The 25,941-nt window shown below is 35.7% G+C and overlaps 1 protein-coding gene across 1 annotated transcript; it reads right to left on the bottom strand.

Annotated features, from left to right (window-relative positions):
• Window positions 1–392: 392 nt before the first annotated feature.
• LOC140146846 (sodium/glucose cotransporter 4-like) lies at window positions 393–24,027 on the bottom strand. Its single transcript, XM_072168731.1, has 12 exons — window positions 23,569–24,027; window positions 15,125–15,301; window positions 14,538–14,597; window positions 12,949–13,053; window positions 12,178–12,283; window positions 11,501–11,790; window positions 10,202–10,445; window positions 9,130–9,280; window positions 8,456–8,624; window positions 7,740–7,964; window positions 6,794–6,911; window positions 393–5,652 (listed from the first exon to the last, which is right to left on the bottom strand). Exons 1-12 carry the CDS (start codon window positions 23,641–23,643, stop codon window positions 5,447–5,449), a joined length of 1,926 nt encoding a protein of 641 aa, XP_072024832.1. The 5' UTR covers window positions 23,644–24,027; the 3' UTR covers window positions 393–5,446.
• Window positions 24,028–25,941: the final 1,914 nt, after the last annotated feature.

The raw sequence follows: 25,941 nt of genomic DNA, 5'->3' as shown, positions 1-25,941 counted from the left end.
TTCGCGATAATAGCGTGTACTTTTCATAATTATTATCTCTTTGTGCAAAATAAAAATATGAAAAAGGATTTTGATTATGACATGTCTACTTTCCTTTGTAATGACAATAATACTGGATAATTCCAATATCCACGCATCGATATTTAATATTTTCTTTTCGTTTTAAAATAATGTTCGAAAGACTTCACTGTTAAACTTAAGTGGTTTTTTTTAATGATGATTTTTACAGATTTGTTGAAAAAAAATCAATGTTTTTCACTTAAAATTTATATTTTATTGAAAGACTAGTCTTAAATTAATTATCTAACATTTATAACAAGTATCCAGATAAAAATTGACAAATGTTCCCTAACTGAAGAAGCATTATTTAATATTTGAAGGGATAAAAATCCGACCGACCCAGCTTTCCCATTTTTCCCACTTGAGGGCAACACAACAGTCAATTTTTTTTCCTTAAATGCTGAAATTATGTATATATTTATAATGGTACAAGAATAGGATTATCATAGCTCGACCAATAAATTTATGGGCTCAATCGATCCAATTTTTTGAATATTTCCACCGATTCTTAGTGCAAAGAAGCAATCATTATAATAATATTTTTTGCAATTTGTCTTTATTCAAATGAAATTTACATTTTGTACATTATCTATACATAAATTATTTCGGTAAAACGAAATGATAAAGGAGAGTAGGCCTATGTTGACAAAAAATTGCCTGAAAAAATCCGTTCTCTTCCAAGATATTTTCATTTGGTGAAATATGGACTGTTCAATTCAAAGAGGCTTTCCGAGTTTAATGGAACAGTCCATATTTCAAAAAATATTATTTCCAGTGAACGAATAAAAACATTCAATACGGTACATGTTGTATATAACTGATAAATAATATATAAATTCTTTTCTTCCACTTAATTTTATAAATCACCAGAAAAATAATTTTAAAAAATATCTAAACTATTTTATTTTAAAAACCAACACCCACAAAATAATAATTGGCGGCTTTTTTATTCCAGTCATACTAGCCCAAACTATATTCCAAAAGTGAAATAAGGTCGCTGTTCTAATTTCCGATTATCCCTCATGTGTAGGAAATTATGTTTTTGAAATAATTAGGCCTATATAGAGCGTATACATTCGGGATAACAAACCTGAAAAGCACCCTCTATAGGCGAGTTGACATTTGGCACCTATATTGGGCTGAGATTTAAAACAGAACTGCGCAAAAACAACCTATATTCTACATTAAGGAACTATGGTATTAAAGCAAATAATACACTGTAAAAAGTGTGTTTAGAAACTAAACACTTTTCTAAACACTATCTTGCACCACGTTTTTAATTTTAATCATGTTTAAAATCTACACATGTTTAGGAATTGGATGCCTTGTGTTTAGGAATTTAACACGTGGTGTCTTGAAATTTGACATTGGTGTTTAGGAATCAAACATGTTTAGAAACGCGGTGCAAGAAAAGTGTTGAATTTCTAAACACGATTTTTGAAGTGTACTTGCATAGGCCTACAACTATGACAAGTTGAGTTTGTGTATATGGTCTGCCATATAACTGCTGTATTATTTTGCCTTTTGTGAAAACATTGTATGAAAGAACAGAGTGCGTTTGGCAACAAATGGACGATTAATTATGCGCTCTATAATATAATGTAAGTGACTTGGGGGTATGTACATGGTCACTTGCGTCTAACTAACCATGCTAACCACTGTTTAAGTGACCATGCATATACCCCAAAGTCACTTACTTGCATTTATAATGGAGGGCAGAATTAACCATCCATTTGTTGCCGAAATGAGTCACATGTAATTGTGGACATACATCTGACTCTAAGCCCTCGATATGTGACAACATAATACTCATCCATCACGAGTTACCATAAAACGCCATTGACTTAGCAATGCGAAAAATAACATAGCAACTATAAAGTTAGTAGCAGTAAGAAAAAAGAAACACAATTTACTCACTATTAACGGTTTTGTCTATCATGGTCGATAGGTATCATCACCATGATGATGGATGATCCTTACTTCCGCTTGGACGTATCCCGACAGTAGAGGGTGTATTCGCAGTCAGGAGAGGATCATACACGTGACTTGGGCAGTATAGGACCCTCGTCTCTGTTCACGTCGTTGAGTCCTCGTCCTCTGAATGGATTCTTTGAAATGTCTAGCATTATAGTATGACACTCTCCTATACTGAAAATACACCATCTAGGCTACAGTCGGGAAACGTCTATTTTTCTGATGATAAGGGAGTGTTCATAAATACTTTGGTGGGGGTTGGAAAATATGGGGGAGGGACCAAAAATTTTGGGTCCTAAAAGGGGGGATAAAAAAATTCAGTCATTAATAGTGGGGATCAAAAACATTTGAGGGTTAAAGTCCGGGGTAAAATGTACGAGAAGGCATGCACATTCCGCATGATTGTTAAGTATTCAATTGTGTACTCTCAAGCTTCAAATGAACAAAATGTGCACACTTTACAATTTGGGTGTAACACTATGACTCCAATGAGTAATAACTACAAACGGTAATTTTTAGCTAATGTAATGAGTTAATGACCATCATAGGCGTAGATCCCAGGGGGTGGGGGATAAATCATCACCCAATATTTTGATAGGGGCTATATGGGTTTCTGACCAAATTAACCCCATATTTGGCCATTTTAACCTAAAAAGTGCCAAATTGTTGGCGCTTCACGCGAATTCATTCCAGTTCCGTACCATATATCACCAATTTAGCTTCAATATGGCAACATTTTTCATGCGCTTCGCGCGCATTTGTACCATAAACTTATTTTGTCACCAAAAGGTGCTGGATAAATAAACCTCAAGAAATTTTTTCCAACACCATCAAAAAAATGTCGGACCATAAAAAGGGGGGATCAAAAAAAAGACCCTTTTTCAGGGGGGATCAAAAAAAATTTGATATCCGAGGTTCCAACTTTTCCAACCACCCCAACCAAAGTATTTATGAACACTCTCTAAATTGGTTTTGTTCAAAAGAATTTTTCTTACTGTATATCTACAAACCTCGCAAATATATTTAGTACAGTTAGTAGCATCCCATTAAACTGCATTGCGTTTGCCTTGACTTCAGTGATATACATTTTGCATTGTAAATAACACTATATAAATATACTTATCCTACAATTTACACAATATTTAGGCCTATACAGATTATACAATAAGATTGTTTTAAATAGTGTAACAAAAATAGATTACAAAATGTGACATGATCTGGTCCATGAAGGCCAAAGGAGGCATTTTTGAAACTTGAGTTACTATAATTATTACCTTTACAAACATTAGGCTATCATAATACTGAAAACACCAAAGGTCTAGCATATACCTAGTTCTGAAGTTACAACGTTCTGTGATGTCTATTTTTTATGCATTTTATTGTTGTATACTCAATAGTTTTGCCTTTATATCGATTTCAAATTTGCCGCCTTTGCCTCCATTGACCAGATTGTGTCACAAATACAAATTCATGAGTTGGTCATACTTTCTCGAACTTCAAATGATTGTTTACAAAGTCACATGTGTAGTCGCGACTATTTGTGGCGATGGTCGCGACTTTCGACTATGAATTGATGATAGTTGACTAATGGCGACTATCTCTCATATCTATAATGTGTCATCAAGATGCATGTATAGTACCTAATACAATAAAGTTTGGCTAATTTTACACGAACTCATGGTTTGACATCCATATAAATATTGCTGAAATTGACAATGGAAGCTTGATTTTAAGTACCAGATAAATCTTTGGCCAGGAATTCGTATTGTCCCCAATTGTCATTTTTGTCCCATTTTTAGTCATTTAAAGGACACTTCAGAGAGATGGGGCAGTTTGCCACCCCGTGCACCCCGGATACGCACACAAAACGTTTTCGACATCATTCACACAAGGTTATAAAAAGTTGTCAGAAAACGTTTAAATGTCGGGTTATATAAATGGTATTAAAGGTATAAAACGTTTTCGTAACATTAAAAAACATTTATTGATAATTTACTGCCCAGCAAACACAACACTTTTACAGAAAACGTTTAAATGTCGGGTTATATAAAGGGTATAAAAACGTTTTAATAACATCCCAAAAGCATTTTTGAAAACTTGATACAAAACACTCTAAACAGAATGTTATTTTGGGGTTGAAGAAAATTTGGCAAAAATGTTTGCCAAAAATATTTGCAATAACGTTTTAAAAACGTTTTCATGACCTTTATATAACCCGACATTGAAATGTTATTAAAACGTTTTGAAAAAACATTTAAAGAACATTTCAGTGTTTCCTGGTTGCAAATATTTTAACATAATGTTATTGAAAATATTTTTGAAAATAAAATGTTTGCAAAAATAGTTTACAATAACATTTTGAATACATTTTAAAAATATTGTTGCAGTGTGTTTTCATACAAAACGTTTTAAAACGTTTTCGCAACCTTTATATAATCCGACATTTAATGTTATTAAAACGTTTTTACCTAAACCAAAACCCAAAATATAACTTATTTAAAACGTTTTTGTGTTTGCTGGGACCTTACCAGTCACTGGTGCATCGCCATGCATGGTCAAATACGATATTGCTTATAATCACATCTGGCCAGTTTTAATTATAAATCACAGATTATAAATGTTATCATTTATATTCGGTAATGTCCTAGGAGTATATTGTTCCTTCTTCCTTTGTACAAAAACAAACTTCAACGGTATGAAAACGCGATTTGTATAGTGAACTCCAAATTGAACCAGGTGGGCCAGTACAGTTTTAAAGCAACCTCCTCTCTTGGATACTGACTACGAACTCCATGTAGAGATAGCCATAATGGCCGCCCTATGGCACCGACGAATTTGGATTCCCTCCAAATTAATTATGGATCGACTTATCAGAAATTTGGAAACATCATAATACGTTTTAGTCCGTTCGAACATGTCATAACAGTAAATTCTATATTATGTCCATTCATAAGAAAGAAAAAAATTCTGAACACAATTATAATCCTCGCTGTCAGGAAAACATGTGTATTTTGACCTCTGACCCTGCGAACAAAACCTCCTGCGCGAAAATGAGCCCAGTTTCAAAACCTCCTTTATACCAAACACCGTCCTGGTTGTTCAAAATTTTCAAACCAAGACATGGATTTTAGAAAGGATATGCTGAAGCCGAAAACCGCATCAGAATATTCACCATGTATTACGACTGTTATTTGAAGACTAACAATAAATCTAATGTTTGCTCTATATGAGGTTCCTAAACTGTGCCCATTTACCACATAGGAGGCTCAAGTCAATTTCATTTCACCCTTTCCATCTTTTCCCTGTTATGCGGCGTTCCTCAAGGTTCTATTCTCGGCCCTGTACCCTTTCAAAGGGCAAATTCACATTACGAAGATATTCCTATCCACGGATGTAATGTTTTTGTCGTTGACTATCTATAGTATATCCAAAAGAACACACTGACGCCCATGAGTAAGATAGCGCTGGCATTTAGTATGATCTTTTCCTTCGGTGTTTCGTCAATGTTCGTAACAGTTCGGAAATCATCTTCTTTATGCTCCTCTTCGGAGCTTCCAGTACCACAGAACCAATCTACGATACGACGAGGTATTGACGGCTTCTGGAATACCTTAATATCTGGGGATACAAAAGAATATGAAAAATGCAATTATTATATGGACCTAATGTCATTATTTGACTGAGGTAAGTAAAAAACTGGAGGTATTATTATCTCACGTCACTCCAATGTCATAGGATTGCAAAACAGAACGTTGAGGGAGCTAATACTGCGAGAAAGCCCTTTCTGCATGCAATAGCTGCCCAATAGATATTTGAAAATGTCGGCATTCTCTATTGTACACCTATATTATCTAAAGATATGACACTTGGCATATATTGCAGATAGGATAGTTTAGTGCACGGCGGCTTTACCTGTACCCCCAAAGGAATGTTTTCCTTATCCCCGAGACGAGTTTACCATTTTTTCACTTGGCCAATACAATTAAGACTAGGTGTAATGACACCTATACGGGAAATAAGTCCGGCTTTCCAGAAGGGGACCATCGCCCTAGGAAATGGGTTGTCAAATGTTGACAGTTGGTGACAGCAGTCATGGTGTGGATGATTTTTAAGCCATAAGATTGAATGAGGTAGAGCGTTACCACCACCTTGTTCAGATAAACCGTTGGTAGAATGAGAGTGTTAATTAGTAAAGGCGTCGTAGCGTACATTACTTGCGACATTTTAACTCAAAATGTGCATTAATTAATTCAATAATTTACCTCGTCTAACTGGTGAGGGTGAAACTGGATCAACATTTTCCCAAAAGTTCCAGTAACAATTTTCATGGTAGTCGTATTCTAACAAATACAATACAAAATACACAATACAAACAACACAATACAATAAAATACAATACAATACAATACAATTTTGCACATAAAATATACAATACAATTTTGCACATAAAATATACAATACAATTTTGCATATAAAATACAATTCAATGTGAAACAATACATATGCACGAATACAGAAATATACAATATGCAAAACACAATGACCACATTGGCGTGATCGGGGCGTGCTGATGTATGAAAACATATTATGGGCAAAAAATGCCCAATTGTAAGCATTTTTGTCCCCTTCCCCAAATTTCACTTCACCCCTCACCCCAGTGACCCCAGAGCAGCAACAGCTATACTACGGATGAATTACTATACCGACTTGCCGACAGACCGGGAATCGCACCTGTAAAAAATAATTCAAAGGCACTTACCGGATGTTTGGTTTGCTTCCGGGTCATTTCCATTTCTGTCGTCCATTTCATATTCGTTTACAGAATGTTCAGCTGGGTCTTGAGAACTATGCCTCGTCATATATGTTAATTTGTGAAGCTACATAAATGAAAAGAAAAATTACAAAATTAAGCGTCACATTGATTTTTAAAGACATTATTATGTACTCGCATCGGTAGCAGTTTATTGCCTTTGGGTGAGTGCTTATATCTGACTTCATGCTTCTTTGCTTCGTTTTCCTAATTACATTCGCTCGTAACTCAATTCAAGTATAAAACCCTAGTAAAAATTCAGTATTTAGAAATAAATAAGGTATCAGATACTGCCCACTAATGAGGGAGGATTTTCTTCAATCATCCCAAGATAGGCAGTGTGTAAAAGTATAAACCACTCTTAAAGAGTTGTCGTTTTTCCTTCAATTTAATTGGTTCTTGCCCTTGAATATATGAGACAATAGAGCATATCTGGGTGCGTATCGAACTGCGCGGTTGCGTGTATCGTTTGCGTGTATCGTTTGCGTGTATCGTTTGCGTTGAGCAATTACTAACTACATCACTGCATTCGGTTCGCGTTCACCTAGTGCTATCAGACAGTGCGTGTAGCAAGACAGTGAACACTTGGAACTACATACTGTTTAACGCATTGCCCCATCTGTGTCAGTCATGTGCAACCTTTGGCTATAATTATGACCACCTTCAGTGGTCATCTCATCTCAATGACATATAGATAGCATCAAGGAGTAGACTGAATTCTTCCGTCGTCTGCAATTTAATTAACTTCGCGTGATATATTTGGCGAATGAGGGCTTCAGTCTAATCATGAAGCATCAAATTGTGAAAGTGAAAATGAAATTCTTTTAAGGCGGTGATAACGTACATAATCTTCACCACAATTTAAAACAAAATCAAAATTATTATAAAAACTCACATATTTTTCATCAATAGGTTTAGTAAGCAGGCTCACAATAGTTGTCACAATACAGGATAGCAGGAACAAAATAATACCAAAATGGAGATAATGTACGCTAAGGATTTTGATGATACCAGCAGGTCGGTTATCAATTTCGCCACAAAGAGGCGCCACGTAGGCAAAGTCCAGAATCATTCTTATCATTCCAACAAAGAGACCCGCCATGAGCCCCCAGAAGGCACCCTGTAAAAGAAAACACAGTCAAAACAAGTATGCGGTGAAAAAGCAATTTTAAAAACTAGGTGTAACGTAATCTTCAACATTATAAAAATATAATCAACATCTACTCATTACTGAGAAGATGTTGGCAAGTTTCTTTATGGTTTGGGTATAAAATCTGAATCAGTTGGAGATTGGGCCTCATGGAAGAACATAGGATTACTTGTATTATCCACTGAATTAGTAACCTGAGTTAAAGAAGAAATAAAACAAAACAAATTAATATACTTTTTGTTTATTTGTTTTTTTCTCAATGAAATTAATAAACTTTTTTGTGTATCTAGCAAAGTCTAAACTTGGAAAACCTTCTTAAATATTATGCAACAAAAATTTGAAACGAATTGGTCAACTTTGAGAAATTACCTATTGGCTACCGTTCAGTTGTTTTTGGGCCACACTGTACTTTAATTTGTAGCTGATAATACTGACTAAACGTACTCCCCACACAATCTTACCTTTTCATTAATCCTTCCCCACGATACACCCAGCACAAACACGGAGCAAATGGGAGGAGCGAGATAAGATGTAATAGCCTGTATGTAATCAAATAAACGTCCTCCCTTTGCAGCTTGGATGATGGGAATCCATAGGATGCTTATAACCACCATAACGAATATGAACACACTGTAAGTAATGAAAAATCAAGGTACTGTGTTCAGTTTGGTCTCATAGTGTTATCGGTGACCCCACAGATACCGATGACTATTTATATCGTACCCTGAGCATTTGTACAGTATTGGTTTTTTAATGAAACAAGCTCAATATGATGCTTGATATAATACGGTTAATGAAAGTCAAGTCATGGCCATCAGTTTTCCGTTAGATTTTTTCCAAGATTGAGTAGATGACTTTTACATTATTCATTATTTTCCAACTTTCATTATTTGAGGCACTAACGATGCCATGATGTCAGTTGAGTGCATTAATTATACCCCTATATATCCATAAAAAATATGCTTATTAACGTACATTTTCTTGATGAGGAATGGTTTTTAAAACTTGACAAAACAAGTCTAGCTCCTATCCTATGTTATATTTTCAAGTGGTAGTCTTATCCATAGAAATGGAAGCTGACGAATACAAATCAATTTGATACAGTCAGTATAATTAATTATATCAGTATGCTTACCGTCCAACTACCATGAGTTCTGCCTCGCTTGCTCTTGGTCGCAGACGTCGCCAAATATCAATGGTGAAAATGGTACTACTACTGTTGAATATCGACGTCAGTGAGCTCATCAATGCGGAGAGCATTACTGCTAACATTAGGCCGCGTAAACCTGTATAAACCACACACATATACCAACCATTCAGTATTTGTATTTTATTTTATTTATTAGACACAGCAGCCAAATTTGTCCGATCTTTGGATCGACCGTCGATGCTGCTTCGATGCCTGTTATTAATGAACTAACGACTAATTAATCAGATTTAATGGTAGAAGTTTATTGGTCAATATATTACATACCAATATTGAATGTTACCATAATTAACAACAGTCAATTAATTGATATTCATTATAAGGATTGACCAAACATCGCCGGTAGATCTAACGAATGTGCCTCGGATTTCTCTTTTTCTTAAATCGATGATACAAAATAATTATTTTAACAAGAGGCGAGTATCGCGTTCTTTGTCTTAGTTTTTGTTGTTCAAATCTTAACCCCTGAGAACTACTGCCTATTTTACAACGATTCTAACTGGCCAATTACCATGATTACGTGATATATTAACCTGAGTGACCAATTAAAATACAGCTTCTAAAAAGCTCAATCCTCAAAAACAAAACAAAACAGTGCATCTAGCCGGATTCGAACCAACGACCTTCGTAATACGAGCACGCCGCTCTATAGCCAACTGAGCCACAGAGACACGCAATAAATATGCAGTGCTGACGGCTTCAAATAGGATCGCGGTGAATGTCAGTCGAACGTAATACCTTGTTTGTCCACTTTGAAGTACTAAGCACATTTGGTAAGTTTTTAGCAGTCGCCATCGGACAAGTATAAAATGTAGGGCCCTACTACGCACATTTTGCGTAAGCGTATCGTGCGTCGCGTATTAAGATCCTCATGCATTCGTGTGCGCCTAGCAGTCGTTAATTCCTTTTGACATTATGGCGCGCCGAAACTGCGTAATTTACTGCGTACTTTGCGGCTCAGTTGGCTGGAGGGTTGTTTATTTGTTTTAACTTTACTTACCCAATGGCATGATTTCTAAAACAAGTTTAGGAAATGCTACGTTAGAGCAGCCCACAGGACTTCCACACACTTCTTTGCAAGACTCTTGAGTAGCACAGGCGACTTCGTCAGGGAATAACACACGACTAATCATTCCAGGAAATACCATCATGAACATGGGTAAAATCTTGAGCACTCCTGCGAAAACAGTTGCTCCTTTGGCATGTGCCATAGACTTAGCTGCTAATGCCCTTTGAACTATGACCTGTGAAAATCAATAATGTTTTTCTCTCTCAATCTGATCCTCTCTTCAACTTCACTATGTTGTGCACATTTTTATAATTATAAGAACATTAATAGGGTTTGTTATTAACTCCTCAACAAAAGTTTGTAAAGAATTTTCAAGAATATATAACACCTTAAAATCTAAAATGTTATTTTAAAATCTTTCAGATTGGCATTTTTTCTTTTCATCAGTCTTTTTGGACAGTATCTCAGATGATTTGTGACATGTTCATGTCGTGTTGCATATCAATGGATAACTACCTTATTCCCCTTTACAATGACACCACATTTAAAACAATCACCCTTTTCACGCCTGAGTACACATCTTGTGAAAGTAGATTGTAGTGGGGTCTCAAACAGAATGTGCAAAATTGACCATTATTCTATGCAGCAAGCTGCAATCCCATATCGTCAAAATCTGGGACATAAAGCAATCCTCCAAGATGACAACGCTCGCCCCACATAGCCTGGATAGTCAATGACTACATACAGAATATGGGAGTAGAGAGAATGGAATGACCTGCCATCAGTCCAGACCTCAACTCGATTGATCACTTGTGGGACCAGCTTGGTCATGTTGTGCGAACCAGAGTAGCCAATACAACCACATTGGATGACCTGCGACGAATCCTGGTTGAAGAATGGAATGCCATTCCACAGCAACGTGTGACCAGGCTGGTGAGCAGCATGAGGAGGAAATGCCTGGCTGTTGTGGTTTGTCCACCCACTACTGAGGTTAGTGACTAATGTTGTTTGAGCACCGAAATAATGGTCAATTTGGCACATTCTGTTTACGACCCACTACATTCACAAGACGAGTACTCAGCCGTGATTGTTTCAAATGTGGTGTCATTGTAAAAGGGAATTAAGTATAGCTAGCTATCCATCGATATGCAACACGATATATTGAATATGTCACAAATAATCTGAGATATTGACGCTTGACAAAAACAACTTCCCAAACTTTTGTTGAGGAGTTTAATAACAATGAACATAATAATAATGAACATGGACGAAAAAGATATTTCAAGTTACCTGGTCTGTGCACCAGTACCACGTGGCAGAAATAGTAATACCAAACACCATCCCTGGCCAAGGTAGGTCAGAGGTCACGGGGTCACGGAAGATATGGAATGCGTCAGAACGTGGATATCCACATGTTGTGTTGGGGTCATTCAAAGTAGTGTTAGGGATAGCCTGGAAGTACTTGATGTGGAGCTCGTCCATAGGAATGCGGATGAAGCTGAGCACCATGAGTACAAAAGCGCCGATTATCATTATTAATGTTTGGAGGGCGTCTGTGTAAATTACGGCTGCCAAACCACCTATAAGAAAATAAACAAAAACACTACATTGGTCTATATTCCAGAAAAACATACCAACCCCGTAGAAGATAATCTTTCAGACGACAAGACAGAATCTTATACCAATTGTGTACCCTTTGTATAATCTGACATTTAAACAGTTTCTTACAACCTTTTCTAAGCTTTTGTGAATAACGTTTTGTTTGCTGATGGGTACTGACATGCGTGACCCTCGCCGATGAAAATGACAGCCAAAGCCCCATCGGGCAATGTAAGATGGTACAATTTCTTAATGGAATTATGGGTTGTTGTTGTTGTAAGTTGTGTCGTCGTCGTCGTTGATGTTGTTGTTGAAATTCTTGATGTTATTTTTGTTGTTGCTATTGTTGTTGTTCAGTTTTTCCTTACCAGCAATAGTATAGATGGCAGTGATCACAAGCAGCCCTACAATGGCAACGTATAGGTTCCAACCTAAAGCTTGTTGAATGAACAGCGCTCCGGCAAACATGTCCACCTATGATACGAAATATAAAATGAGACATCAAATTAAATTTATCATAACTCAAAATCATTTCACGCGTTGCAGTTTTATAAGTGTATGATATATGTACAAGTTTAATTGAAGGTAGTATTTTACCACTGTCTTTATTTCTTCAAGATCGAACCCTCATTTATATTTTAGTAAGTACGTATCGATGAAGTGAAGGACTTTATCTTTTACTTGATTCAAATCGTGCACCGGCGCGGTACATAGTTCGTTTGCTGAACGCTGTGTTGCAATATATTCGTATAGTCATATATAATTGTCTTTTAAAGAAAATGGGCAAAGATCGGTGAAGTGTGATTCGAACCGTCGGCATCTGGATTGCGAGTCTAGTACTTCACCGTCTAAACTATTCAGCTATGATGGTCGTCATCAATATCTTTGCTTGTGAACTTTCCTGCCGTATAGGCTATCCGGAGATCATACCCATATTTGTGTAAAATATATAATGTCAAATGTATATCACTATAGTCAGTTAACTCTGAAGTACAAAGTACCGACGCGGACGCAAACATTGTGCCGACTTTGAAGGTACGCATGCCTGCAGCAGAGACGCAGCAATGCGCACTGTTTACGCGCTGTATACGCGCGCATAGACACTTTGTACTTCAGAGTGGACAAACTGTAATACTTACAGATATTTTAGTTAAAACTGATAGAATAAGAGCAAGACACGCCAAGTAAACACGGACTCTCTGACCACCAAATCTCTTACGCATATACTCCGGCATCGTATAAACCTGCAATCAAATAATTGATGAAGTAAGATATTTTGTGGAGCACCGTACGTACGATGGAAAAACGACTTTATATGCATTGTTGCATTATTACAATTGCATGCGATAACTGCAATTAGAGAATAAAGGTATTGTTTTTAGCCTTTGGAGTGCATAATCGTCTCATATAACACGGGCGACACCATTATTTTAAGTAAAACAACGAGGCGAAGCCCGGGGGCGAAGCCGAGTTGTTTTACGCCAAAATAATGATGTCGCCCGTGTTATATGAGACGATAGATGCACGACAGCGGCTAAAAAATACCTTTATTCTCATTCTTAAACACTTCAATTCAAATAAAAAATACCATACAGATTTTAATCAAATTAAATCTACATTTTGCAAGGAATTACCTAGGGCTTAAAATCGATCAGTCTCGTTGTTGCCTCCGATTGGTCCAAATAGCGAGTACGCGTATCGCGTTGATGCACACGCGCTAAGCTGGGTTAGAACCAATAAGATTGCGGGAACGTTCTCAAGTGTTTAAGAATGATCAATTCGTAAACACTTGAGAAGGTTCCTGCAATCCCATTGGTTCTTACCCGTGTGATATGACACGATATCACACGGGTCAGCGAGTGTACATCAACGCGATACGCGTGCTCGCTTTTTGAACCAATCGGGAGGCGCATAGCAACAACGGGACTGATCGATTTTAAGCCCTAGGTAGTTCCTTGTAAAATGTAGAATTTAATTTGATTACAATTGGTAATACTTATGATATTTCTATTTGAATTGAAGTGTTTAAGAATGAGAATAAAGGTATTGTTTTTAACCGCTGTCGTGCATCTATCGTCTCATATAACACGGGCGACATCATTATTTTTGGCGTAAAACAACTCGGCTTCGCCTCGTTGTTTTACTTAAAATAATGATGTCGCCCGTGTTATATGAGACGATAGATGCACTCCAGTGGCTAAAACCAATACCTTTATTCTCTAATTATTAAAATAGAGACAAAAGATTGAAATTAAGACTGATATTTTGGAATGTTGCATGATTTTGAATAGTCTTGTGCCAAGTCTGTGAATTTAGTGGCAGTTTATTATTGTAAGAAAACTTGCAAAATAAGGTTATTGACCCTTGGGCTTTTTTCCACAAACGGATTGGATATTTTGTCTTCTATTCTCAGTTATAATTCAAACTAAATTAAGGATTTGCATTGTGCTGCACGTTGTATCTGGCAAACCAAGATAATTGCTTTCTTAATTCGAAAAATATAGTCTTTATTATTCTGGAATTGGGAGTGTAATCTAACAAATATAATGGGCTATTCCAGTTAAAATCCACACACGTCACACCCCCTATAGAAGACAGGGAGTTGGAATTTCAAATGGGATTACTTGAATGGATGACTCCATTTGAAATTCACACTCCCTATGTGCAAGATTAAGGTTATGTCCTCCATAGGGGTGTGTGAATATTAAATAGAATGACCCAGACTTACCCCAGAGGCAATGTATACCGGTAGAAACACCCATCCTAACAGAGGAAGCACAAACTGGGCCTGCAATGCAAAACAACAATTATTTGTTTATAAATATCACAAGAAAAGGTTTGCTGATTAAATGGCAAAAATATTAAACCCAGCAAACATAAAACGTTTAAATGTCGGATTATATATTGTATTAAATGTTTAATAACATTCAGAAAATATGTTTAGGCTAAACACTTGATGCGAAGCATTCTTAATATAATGCAGTGTTGACAAAACATGCTGTAAAATGTTTGCCAACAAATATTTTGAATCAACATTTTGACGACATTTTTTAAATGTTCTTGTAGTTCGATACATGGGATCCGTGGGGCCATCCGCATAATTTGACATAATATTTGAAAACTGTGGAATAAAAATAAACTTTTTGCCCCCTATACGATATGGGATAATTTGGGGATCCTTTTGAGGGTCACGGTCTCAGAATATTGCTTGGCAGCGGACAGCAGATTCGAGTTCAGAATATACCCAACTTAACCAAAATAAGCCACCCATGTTGAAAATCTTCCTAAAGCCATTGTTCATATATTTTGACTTACATTGAATTCAAACGAGCCTACAGCGATTCCAGAAGCAGCCCCAGTCCCGGCCAACCCGATGAAATGACCACTACCAATGTTACTGGCGAATAAGGAAGCTCCCACAGGCCACCACAACAGGTTCTTACCAGCGAGGAAATAACCTTTTAATGTTGCTCTGCTAGATTGGAAGGATGCCTGCAAAAGGAGGAGACAAAACAATAGAAAATTCAACTTTTTGTTACGGACTACGAAATAAAATAAAACGAGTAGGCCTATAGGCTATTATGTGTACATCCACTAAATCAAAAGGATGCACTTGTCGCCTGCTACATGTGTCTCTTTTCACATAAAAGCTAGGAATAAATACCAAGCTATCTCAAGTGGAGGTCACTTCAAATTATCCCCAAGTCACATGGTTTAGGAATGTTCTCTGTATTCCTAATCATTCCATGTGATTTGGGAATAATTTGAAGTGACCTCCACTTGAGATGAGTCTGGTATTTAATCCTGGCTATTATGTAAAAAGAGACACATGTAGCAACCGACAAGTGCATCGTTTTGATATGGATGTACACATATAGTGTTTCTACAATCTGTTTTTTGGCCCTAATAATGATAAAAGGGTGGATCTTATAATTACTTCACCGGGTTACTTCAACAACATTTTACTCCCTTTTGCCAAAGCCTTCCTCAACATTTTTTCAATGACCATCACCTGGCAAAAGGATGTACTTAATTGTAAAGGCAACAAGAGTGATAAGCCCAGTGCCGGCACCATGATTTATTTTTTCGGGGGCATGGGGGGGGGGTAACATTTGGGGCACATATCATAAACACAACCAACATTATGATTATTTAAAGCCATACATTTTGTGTGTACAACATTTGTAGGCTACAATATGCTGCTTACTGACGCCTTATTTACCACATAACTCTCAAAACCCTTAGACATCACAATATTGTATGTGCTTGCATATGGCAGTTTTTATTTGTTTACATAATATTATATTGAATCATTCTCATCGTTGATTGGTCAATCCCCTAACACACCCATCTTTCAATGTATTTAACAAGCAAATAAATATAACAAAAGAGAACTTAGAGAATTAAGGTCTATATACAAATAGTAAATGACGTAATAACAACCATAAAGTACATAAATATAAAATTGTATTTGACAAAAAGGTCACAAATATAGACCAACCAGTCAGCCACCTGGACAACCGATTCTTTAGAAATGCTTAGTCGCGCTAAAAGTCGATCGATACATGTTAAAATCAGCACAATTCAGAGATACACCTTTTGCTATGAAATTAATTTTCTCGGTCAAATATAAAGCAAAAATTTTTTTCTACAGTAATGTCAGTTAAAAACTTGGTGCTTGGATATACATTTTTTTTAAATCCCGGTGTTAAAATTAAGCATCAAATTGTGTCTTTTAGTGTGATATTTTTGATTTTTATAGGCCTTGAGTTCGCCCGCGAGCTTTTTACGGAATTCATGTTTTAGCGTCTCAAACTAATATAGTTTGCTAAAGAAAGATATTTCCCACCTCTGTAAGGCACATCGTGTGGGTGTATGTTATAGTTTTGTCAGAATTTCCGTTTTTATTTTACCCTTTTTCCCTTCATGCTCCGAAAATGTCAAACTCAGTACTTTTATCTCGAGAGCAACCAGCAGAAATAGTCGATATTTCTTTTGTTGTTATCCAGGTCAATTTTCCATTGAAAGTAAATATTGCCCGACCAGCGATTTGGTAGCCCAAATCCCCAATTGGGTGTTCTGGTTAAACATGATCAGTAGGAGCGCTATAGGCCTGGGAATTTCTTTGCTATATTGAAGTTCTGGCAACACTGTAGCCATGCCGGTATTCCTATTAAACCCAGGGATATCGATCCACAATGCTAGTATTAGCCTTAGATTTCACGCGTTGATTTTGAAAATTTTTCAGCCGACAGTAAAAAATGGTGAAATCAAAACGGAAATTCTGACAAAACTATGATATATCGCTCACGGTGATGTGCGTTAGAAAGTTGGGAAAAATCCTTCATTAGCGAACTATATTACTTAGAGAAGCTAATAGGTTGATCCAAAAAAAGGCTCGCGGGCAGATTTTAAGCCTATAAAAATCGAAAATCTTACACTAAATGACTAAATTTCACGCCTAAGTTTAACACTAGGATTTGAAAAAAAATAGAGTATCAAGCACTACAAATTTTCCTGACATTTACTGAAAAAATGAAAATGATTGCTTTTCATTTGGCCGAGAAAATTAATTTTACATTGAAAAGGTGTAACTCAAAATTAAGCTCATTTCAACATCAAATTCGATCGTTTGTATTGCCTCATTAAATGACTGAGTGAGCCTTGCATAACAAAAGAATCGGTTGTCCAGGTTGCTGAGTGCAACTCTCCTGCATAGGCCAACGTCCACCGAGTTACTATTTATATAAACTCGATAGACCAACGAAAATATCAAACTTATGCTTGTATAAATTTGATGAAGGAGTTTTGAGTAAAAGTTGATTACATAGCTCTCTAAGTAGGCCCTAATTTAGACCGGCTAAATCTAAAAAAGCGGTGAATAAGCGTTATTTTGAGTCGAAATGACCACAGAAATGACCCCATAGACATGATAGAGTTATATATACAGTTATTGACACCAGGGTTCTTGCTGTGTACCGTACCCCCAGATACCCCTCCACTATAGCCTATGCCACACCCTCTCCCATGACGATATCCATCCTAAGTTTAAATTCGCATCATGTATACATAGGGATATATACCGGTAGCATGCAGTAATGAAAATAATTATAGTTTAAGGGGTACTACACCCTGTGGTAAATTTAGTGACTATTTTTGCATTTTCTCAAAAATAATAACACACTGGTAATAAAGTTACGTATATTATTGGGGCATGGAATCCAATTACTACACTGAAATTTCAGTGACTCAAGACAAGCGGTTCAGTATATATGATAGGAAATGAGGTACATCCTAGCGGTACCTTGTTTCTTATCATAAATAACAAACCGCTTATCTTGGGTCACTGAAATTCCAATGTAGTAATTGCATTCCTTGCCCCTATAATATACATAACTTTTGTTACCAATGTGTTATTAGTTTTGAGAAAATGCAAAAATAGACACAAATTTATCAAGGGGTGTAGTACCCCCTTAATGACAATGTTAGTATTACAGTAAGTTTTCCAAAACCTGGTTACACTATAATAAAATTAATGTATCATGCATGCCGCTGCAGGAGCTTCAGCCAAAACACACAATTTTAGGCCGCAAATGACCCCGGATGTTTGACCTCGAGTGTCTCAGTGGTGTACTTTTTGCTTAGAACGTAACCCCGAAAACTGGTTTATATATATTGTTAACAGATTAGGTCTTTAAGTTGAATATAATCGTTATTATTGATTGCTTTATTCCCAGACTATTTTAGGTGTCAGCTTTATCAATGGTTGCAAAAGAATGTCGATAATTTTTAGAAGGATTTCACGCCATGTTTTGGGAATAGAAGCAGTGGCATTTGGATCGATAAAAACTTGTATTATGAAACTCTTTTCTGGCAGATACAGAATCTACCCGAGAACGGATTTCTCGTCTTCTTTATTTTAATGAACAAGTACAAACATAGCATTGTGAAGTAACACATTAAACTCTGGAAAAAAATGAAAGGTTTACTGTTAAAAAAAACAAGAAAAGAACAGAAAAACATATGCCTATAAGAAACACTGATGTATCACATGTCACAGAAGGGGCGGGAAAGGTGTTATGCAAATTAGAATTATGCGACATGTGTTATGCAACTAATTAACCTGGGCTAATTAATCTCATATAATTTCAATTAACAGTGATACGTCTGTGGAACAGCTTGCGTCAATGGGTTCTAATTAATAAAGATTTAATTAGCATAAATTAAATGCACTCCTACGTCTCTGATGTCGCAGAATACTATCAAAATTACTAGTACTCTATCTGTTTTAAATTCAGTTACACCTCGTGCCTCGTGCATATTTTCTAAGATTAGGCCTTTGTTCACTGGTAAAACAGACACGTTGTATTTTGTTTTCAAATAAAAATGCTAAATAATCCTACTTATTATACAATACATCCAAAGGTCGATGGAAATTAATTAGCTGTCATTGGAGCTGGAATAGATAGCCTATTTTATCAAATTTAAAACTTACAAAACAGAGCATTTCATTGATAAGATACTTTGTACCTTGAAATTAGGCAAATTGAGAGCTTTAGATGTTCGTGCTTCACCTTCACTCTCAAACTCATGATGAATCTCAATAATGCTGCAATTGTTGAAAGTGATTTAAGCTATAGACAACCAGTAAGCCAAAAGGGTTAAATAAAGTTTATTAATATGTTTGGAATCGCAAGAGAGCTGCGCATCCTTGTATCATGTATTCATGATAACATATAACAATGCATTTTCATTATTATTTATCACGTTTTTTCCCATTTGTGTGGGTACAACTTATTAACACAAGGACAATATTTTAAAGCAATTTTTAAAATCCTAGAACATGTTTCCGATATACCATGTATACTGATACCATCTATATTTGAAATCACTGTGGGCATGGTAGGCCTACACCACTTTTTACAAAAATGTTTGAGTTCAAGCAGTAAACTATGTACGACGGAGGCACGATATGCGGGACTAAATTCCTATCCCTACATTTGCCCCATGCACGATTTGCCCTCGGTCTGTACTAGTTCTCTTCAATATATTAGGCTAATGTTAACATAATAGTACTTTTTATTCACTTGTACAAATTTACACGACTGTCTGTATGCATGGCATGCATTTCTGTTGATATTATGAAATGACGTCGTAACACGGAAATACAACGCCCAAGACAAGCCCCCTTGAACCAACCAATCAGATGACGTGATTAATGTCAACATTTAGAGCAATAGTAGTATTGTCATTCAGTGTTTGTAAGTCTACTTGGATAGTAATATACCTGACAACGCCCACGACAAGCCTCTTAAATATACGGATTCCGGAAGAGAACAGAGGGAGTAAAACATCAACACAATCATAAGGCCCTTCGCACTTGATTATTAGTTTCCTGTTTACCGCCCGCGTCCAAAATTGAAAATCTCAAAATAATTAATTATTTTATTTTTATTTCTAATTTTCTCCTTTAAAATAACTTTCAACTACTTCTACTTGCCATTTTCTGACTTTAATAATATCGACAATAATGATGAATGAACAAAGAGAACAACTCCACCTTCACTTATTTATAAAATCAAATATTGTTGTGAAATAATTAAATGCCCGCTCTAGTCAAAACGAGTCAATAGTTGCTTGGAATAGTTCAAACTAAATAAAGAAAATAAAAAATAATTAATAATTAATAATTAAAAGTCACCCCGTCCCTCTTTCAAAATCTTCAACAGGAAACTATATAATCAAGTGCGAAGGGCCTAATACATGAATATTTTATGTCTTTTTACTATACCTGTTTATAGTTCAATATTTTTATTTATGTGTAGGGTGATCAGTGGCGGCACCATATGCCTAATAGGTTAGGTGGTATTTAGGGTTAGCATGGTTAGGGCAAGGTATGATTAGTTGGTTTCGGACAAATGACTAATAATTAACGGGCTAATGTTTGACAATGTTTCGCATATGTATGTAAATCATAACAAACAATAGTTGACTAAACATACAGAGCTTGCAAGAAATCTTAAGGAACAAAAGTGAAAATGTAAACATTATGGAGTGCGTGTTACCGATGGTGAATTATTCATACAGCCTAATTTTAAAATGATAGGCCCCTAATTTATCTATCCTATCACATAATCGTGAAAAAAAATTAGTCCGAAAACCCACTAATAGACCTTGCCCTAACCCTAAATTCCACCCTAACCTATTTTGGTATAAAAGCCCCGATGCTAGTTGCAACCCTAAACATCATAACCGTTTAACTCTGACCGTAACTCTGGCATAACACTATCCCTAACATAACTCTAACCATAAATTATAATCTTAACTGACTTGGATCCTTTTTGGACTAATGACCTTTCGAACTTAAAGGGCTGTTCGATGTTCCCAACGAATCAATGTGCCAACAAATTAAATGTCAAAATATATTCCTATATAGCAATTATATTTAAAAAAATCTCTTTCCAGATGTAGATTTGTGTGACATAAAATTTAACTAAATTATATACCTGTGTAAAAGTGTGTATGCTCCGTCGTATGCTTAAATTTGTAATATGTTAACGTGGTTTCATTTATACAAGAAGACCTGCTAAAAAGAAACTTGGTGACCCGTAAAGTATAATAATAAAGAATTATATAATAAAAGGATACTGAACAAATTGACATTATTCAGCATTATTCAGTTAAAAGTTCCATTTAGTGATAATTGTATAGTGTCTGTTCAGTTCACATAGTTCACTCTTCGTTGGTTACCAGGTTGGTACTAAAATGATAGCATGATTTAGGCAAAAAAGGACATGGTTATATTTGCCCTTTTCCGATCGACCCGAAAAATCGTGAATCTATGGCCACGTGTTTTTTGTTTTTTGGAGGCTCTTTTTCTGGGTTTTTTTTAAATTTAATTCAAATTTTCCTATTTCTGTATTAAATTTGCAAAATGTTTTTCCCTGTTTTGTAATTCGTATACTGCAGAAGTTTGATATAATTAGTCCAAGAACGAGACTGACAAATCGTAGCAGGCAAGGTAATTCCTTTCTCTGATATTCGCTTTTCCTGCAATGTTTACAAAAATGCAGAAACCAGATAGGCCTAATGAGCTATTTCAGTTGAAATCCACACCCCTGTGGAAGATTGGGAAATTGGTCTGAGTTAATCATTTTGAAACCCATACTCCCCTGTATTATGATGGCTTTATCTATATCTTCTACAACTGGAGAATATTTGAAATGGACGTTATACCCAATTGTCTATTCTATTTGAAACTCATACTCCCTCTGTGGAAGGCTTTAGCTAGATCTTCCATAGGGGTAGAGTGGATTTCACATTTAATTTATAACCTGCAGTAGCTTATTATTTATTATTGACAGTACACACAAACAATTTTTACATAACGCTATGATAGAAAAGAACCTCATAATAATTAAGTACAATTTACCTCAGATTATTTACCAAATTAGTTAGAATTTTAATCAAATTAATTACATAGTTCTGGGCTAAATGTACTTAATTTAAGAGATAAATGTTATCATGCTTATTTGTACTGTGCGTAGCGGTAGCTAGCCTATACCACTACCACTGTCTGCATTTGTTGGCCTGTAAAAGTGGTATGATTATTTGAAGCAGAATGCATGGAATTAAAGTGCTGCAACTGCATAATGTTAGTAGAAAAATCCCCTGCACTATATACATTACAAAACAATATTTTCTGGTGCATGCATAAACAAACTTTCAAAATGATACAAAATATCACTGCATGATCGTGACACCAATGCCCCTTGTAGCTTTATTATTTAAAGAAGAAGTGTAAATCATAATAGATCCCAATAAAATACATAATTATTATTGTAAGCACAGCAGGAGGGCAAAAAAGGTGTGTAAACTATGGTCAAATGCGATGCCAATATATCAAAAAGCTTAAACTGTGAAAGTTCTCTCCAAACAATATGGAAAAAAATATGTGGGAAAAGAAAAAAGCTGAAAAACAGACCCATGAATTAGGCTCGGCAAGATGATAGGGCGTTGATTTGTTGTAAAACTTAATGCACGTTAGAATTCAGAAAGATGCGCGAAGCGCAAACCTTACGGCGTGGGGTGGTTGCACGACATCTAAATTTAGAGTAGTGCAAACAATCATGACATGACATTGCATTTGATTCCATTATATTTTCCGCATTGAAAATGGTGATCTGTAGTTATCTGTCTGATTCTGACCCATTTTTATCATGTTTAATTCACCCATTCTGACCTTTAAAATAATTTTATCACCAAACGAAGAGTCATAAATCATTACATGTATACCTACGAAAATATATTTGAAAGAGAAGCAGGGAAATTGAACGATACGTAGGCCTATATGGTATCACCAGGTGGGTGACAAGGCACCTATAATTAAATATGATTATCAGAAGTCGTGGGGGAAAATAATTATTTATATGGCAAATTATACTCCGATTCAGGATTGTTGAATACGCATTGCCGATTTGCCTATACCACATACCATGGGAGCGATCGTTTGTTTTATGATCTATGATTTTACCCAACAAATTTCTCTCTTTCCAATCACTTCAATTGGATGTATATACTTTGTATTATAGATTTAAAGTCCTATACAGACAGAGGCACTTTACTAAGAGAAACAGTTTATATAATTATTCACTCTTTTTACGTGTTGGCTTTGAGAGTAAACCCATTGAAACACATGGTAAGTGATCATTGCATGTTTACGGTTGATTGCACACAACATATCTAAAATAATTACTTACCCAAAGTCCCACGGCAATAACGAATCCAAAATATACGACAATCACCACTATATCCCATGCATTCAACGAAGCCATGTTTGAAGATGTTACTATGTAGGCCAACTTGAACTCATCCAATCACAAAATGCTCCTCTTTTAGATGTGCTGTATATGAGACACTAAGCTCCACCAAAGATCCAAAAAGCTCCAGATAGTCAAAAGCGGAAAGCGGTATTAAACTTGATAAATTCGACACCAATTCACTACGCATGCATGCACTATCGTGTCTTGTATAACTGTTAACAGTTAGCATTGATCTGTTGTAGTATTGATCATTAATCGATAATATGAACGAGCCTCCGTCACAGCCTTCGCCAAGCCCCTAAATAAATCGCCATGCATGCATAAATAAGTGGTTATTACGTAACGATGTAGTCAATTGGCAATAGTATTAGTAAAAGGCGGGATTGAAACAGATTTGCATACGTAAACAAGTGGAATTCTGTCCAAATATCATCGATATACCATGGAATGAATGAATCTTTTCAATCTTCGTTCATATTGAGGTGAAGGCCATGCACAGGAAATGCATGAACAAACACTAAAAATAACTAAAGCATGCACCCCCTTAGTGCATGGTACTTGGGTTTTTTTTTCATGAACATGAAAAATTGTACAAAAACACTTTTAGTTTTATATGGTTTTTTGGAATTTCAACCATTTCTTAAGGGATCTAGAATGAGCGTTTATTGCGTTTCGACAGTATTTTTGTGGGACATGAGAGCACCTCAGACCTATCGAATTGCATTCTGAATACGAAGCATGTCTTTCTGATATCAAATTATTTTCATTTTTTGAAAATCACAATATAATACAAATTTTATGACAAATTATAAAAATTTGATATTTTTCAGATTTTTGATATATAACAGTCCTCGAAGTAAATTATATAAATCTAATGATATATTCTTAAAGTGTATGTAGCAGGGAGGAAAAGCCGACGGTCAATTGAAAATTTTGACCTTTCATATTGAAGATATGGATTTTTTTCCCAAAAAGACCTATTTTTTTTGTGTGTTTGGGGAAAAATCCATATCTTCAATACGAAAGGTCAAAATTTTCAATTGATCGTCGGCTTTTCATCCCACCTACATACACTTTAAGTATAAATCATCAGATTTATAAAGTTTACTTCAAGTACTGTTAAATATCAAAATATCAATTTTAATGATTTGCCATAAAATGTGTATTAAATTGCGAATTTCAAAAATGAAAATTATTTGATATCAGAATGACATTCTTCGTATTCAGAATGCAATTCGATATGTCTGATGTGCTCTGATGTCCCAAAATAAATACTGTCCAAACGTTCATACCCCAGCCCTTAATGCCTAAATAAATTTGTGGTCAATACAGCTGCACAATTGGAAACCTACTGGTATCCCTCCTGTCCATAGAGCCATTCAACTTTGACATGTTTGACGCACTATTATCATTAAACTTTATACGCACGCAGCGAAATTTCATATTTGCTTGGTTTAGGTTCATAGTTTTAAGAGCTTTTAAATTTCTCTCTACAACTCCTAATAGATATATATTTCATTATAAAAAACTACAGGAAATGCTTTCAACATTCCATATATGTTCACACAAAAATACCAAACTGGCAAATTTTTGTCATGGATTGAGATAAAAGAGTCACAAAAACTACAATATTTTAAAACTGGTGCGATGCCATGATCAGGAAATTGCATACGATGGGAAACATTGCTTAATATTCTCCTAGGCCTATTAAAAAATCAAGATTTTTTGTTGGTATAAGACAAAAACCTGCCGAGATGAAAAGGGTATTTTGAAAAACGGAAGAATACCAGCTAAAAGCTGAATTTATACGTAATTCCATCGCCGAGCGATTGCGATGCACCGCTTTTGGAAAGCGAAGGACAAACGCCGAATTTTGAGATGCAAAACTTGAATGGCAATTTCTATGCAGTATGTTCAGGATTCATATCGCTGATTCGAGAATCTAACATGCCATGCAGTAAGCATGTAAGACCAAAGACTGGAACTGCATAAGTGACATGCAACTACATATATAGCCAATATTTTAGTAAGCAAAATATGTTTTTATTCAGGTATCAACAACTTACACATCACCTTTGTAATCATGATAATATAGGGCTGTGTATATCATTTCTGTAAAACAATTCATACCCACTTCAAAAATATTATAATCTATTTCCAGATCTCTGGAAGCATAGAGTACGTACCTGCTCCGGGTGCCAAGTGGGTAAGTGCAATAGCTGCCATGTGTAGCTGCTCTATGTATGAGTACAATAATAATGTATGTAATTTGCCAAATGTTCACAAGGCAGCTATTGCACTTACCCACTT

Source organism: Amphiura filiformis, chromosome 2, assembly GCF_039555335.1.
Source record: "Amphiura filiformis chromosome 2, Afil_fr2py, whole genome shotgun sequence".
NCBI classification, from domain to species: domain Eukaryota; kingdom Metazoa; phylum Echinodermata; class Ophiuroidea; order Amphilepidida; family Amphiuridae; genus Amphiura; species Amphiura filiformis.
This window is presented reverse-complemented; position numbering and strand designations above follow the sequence as displayed.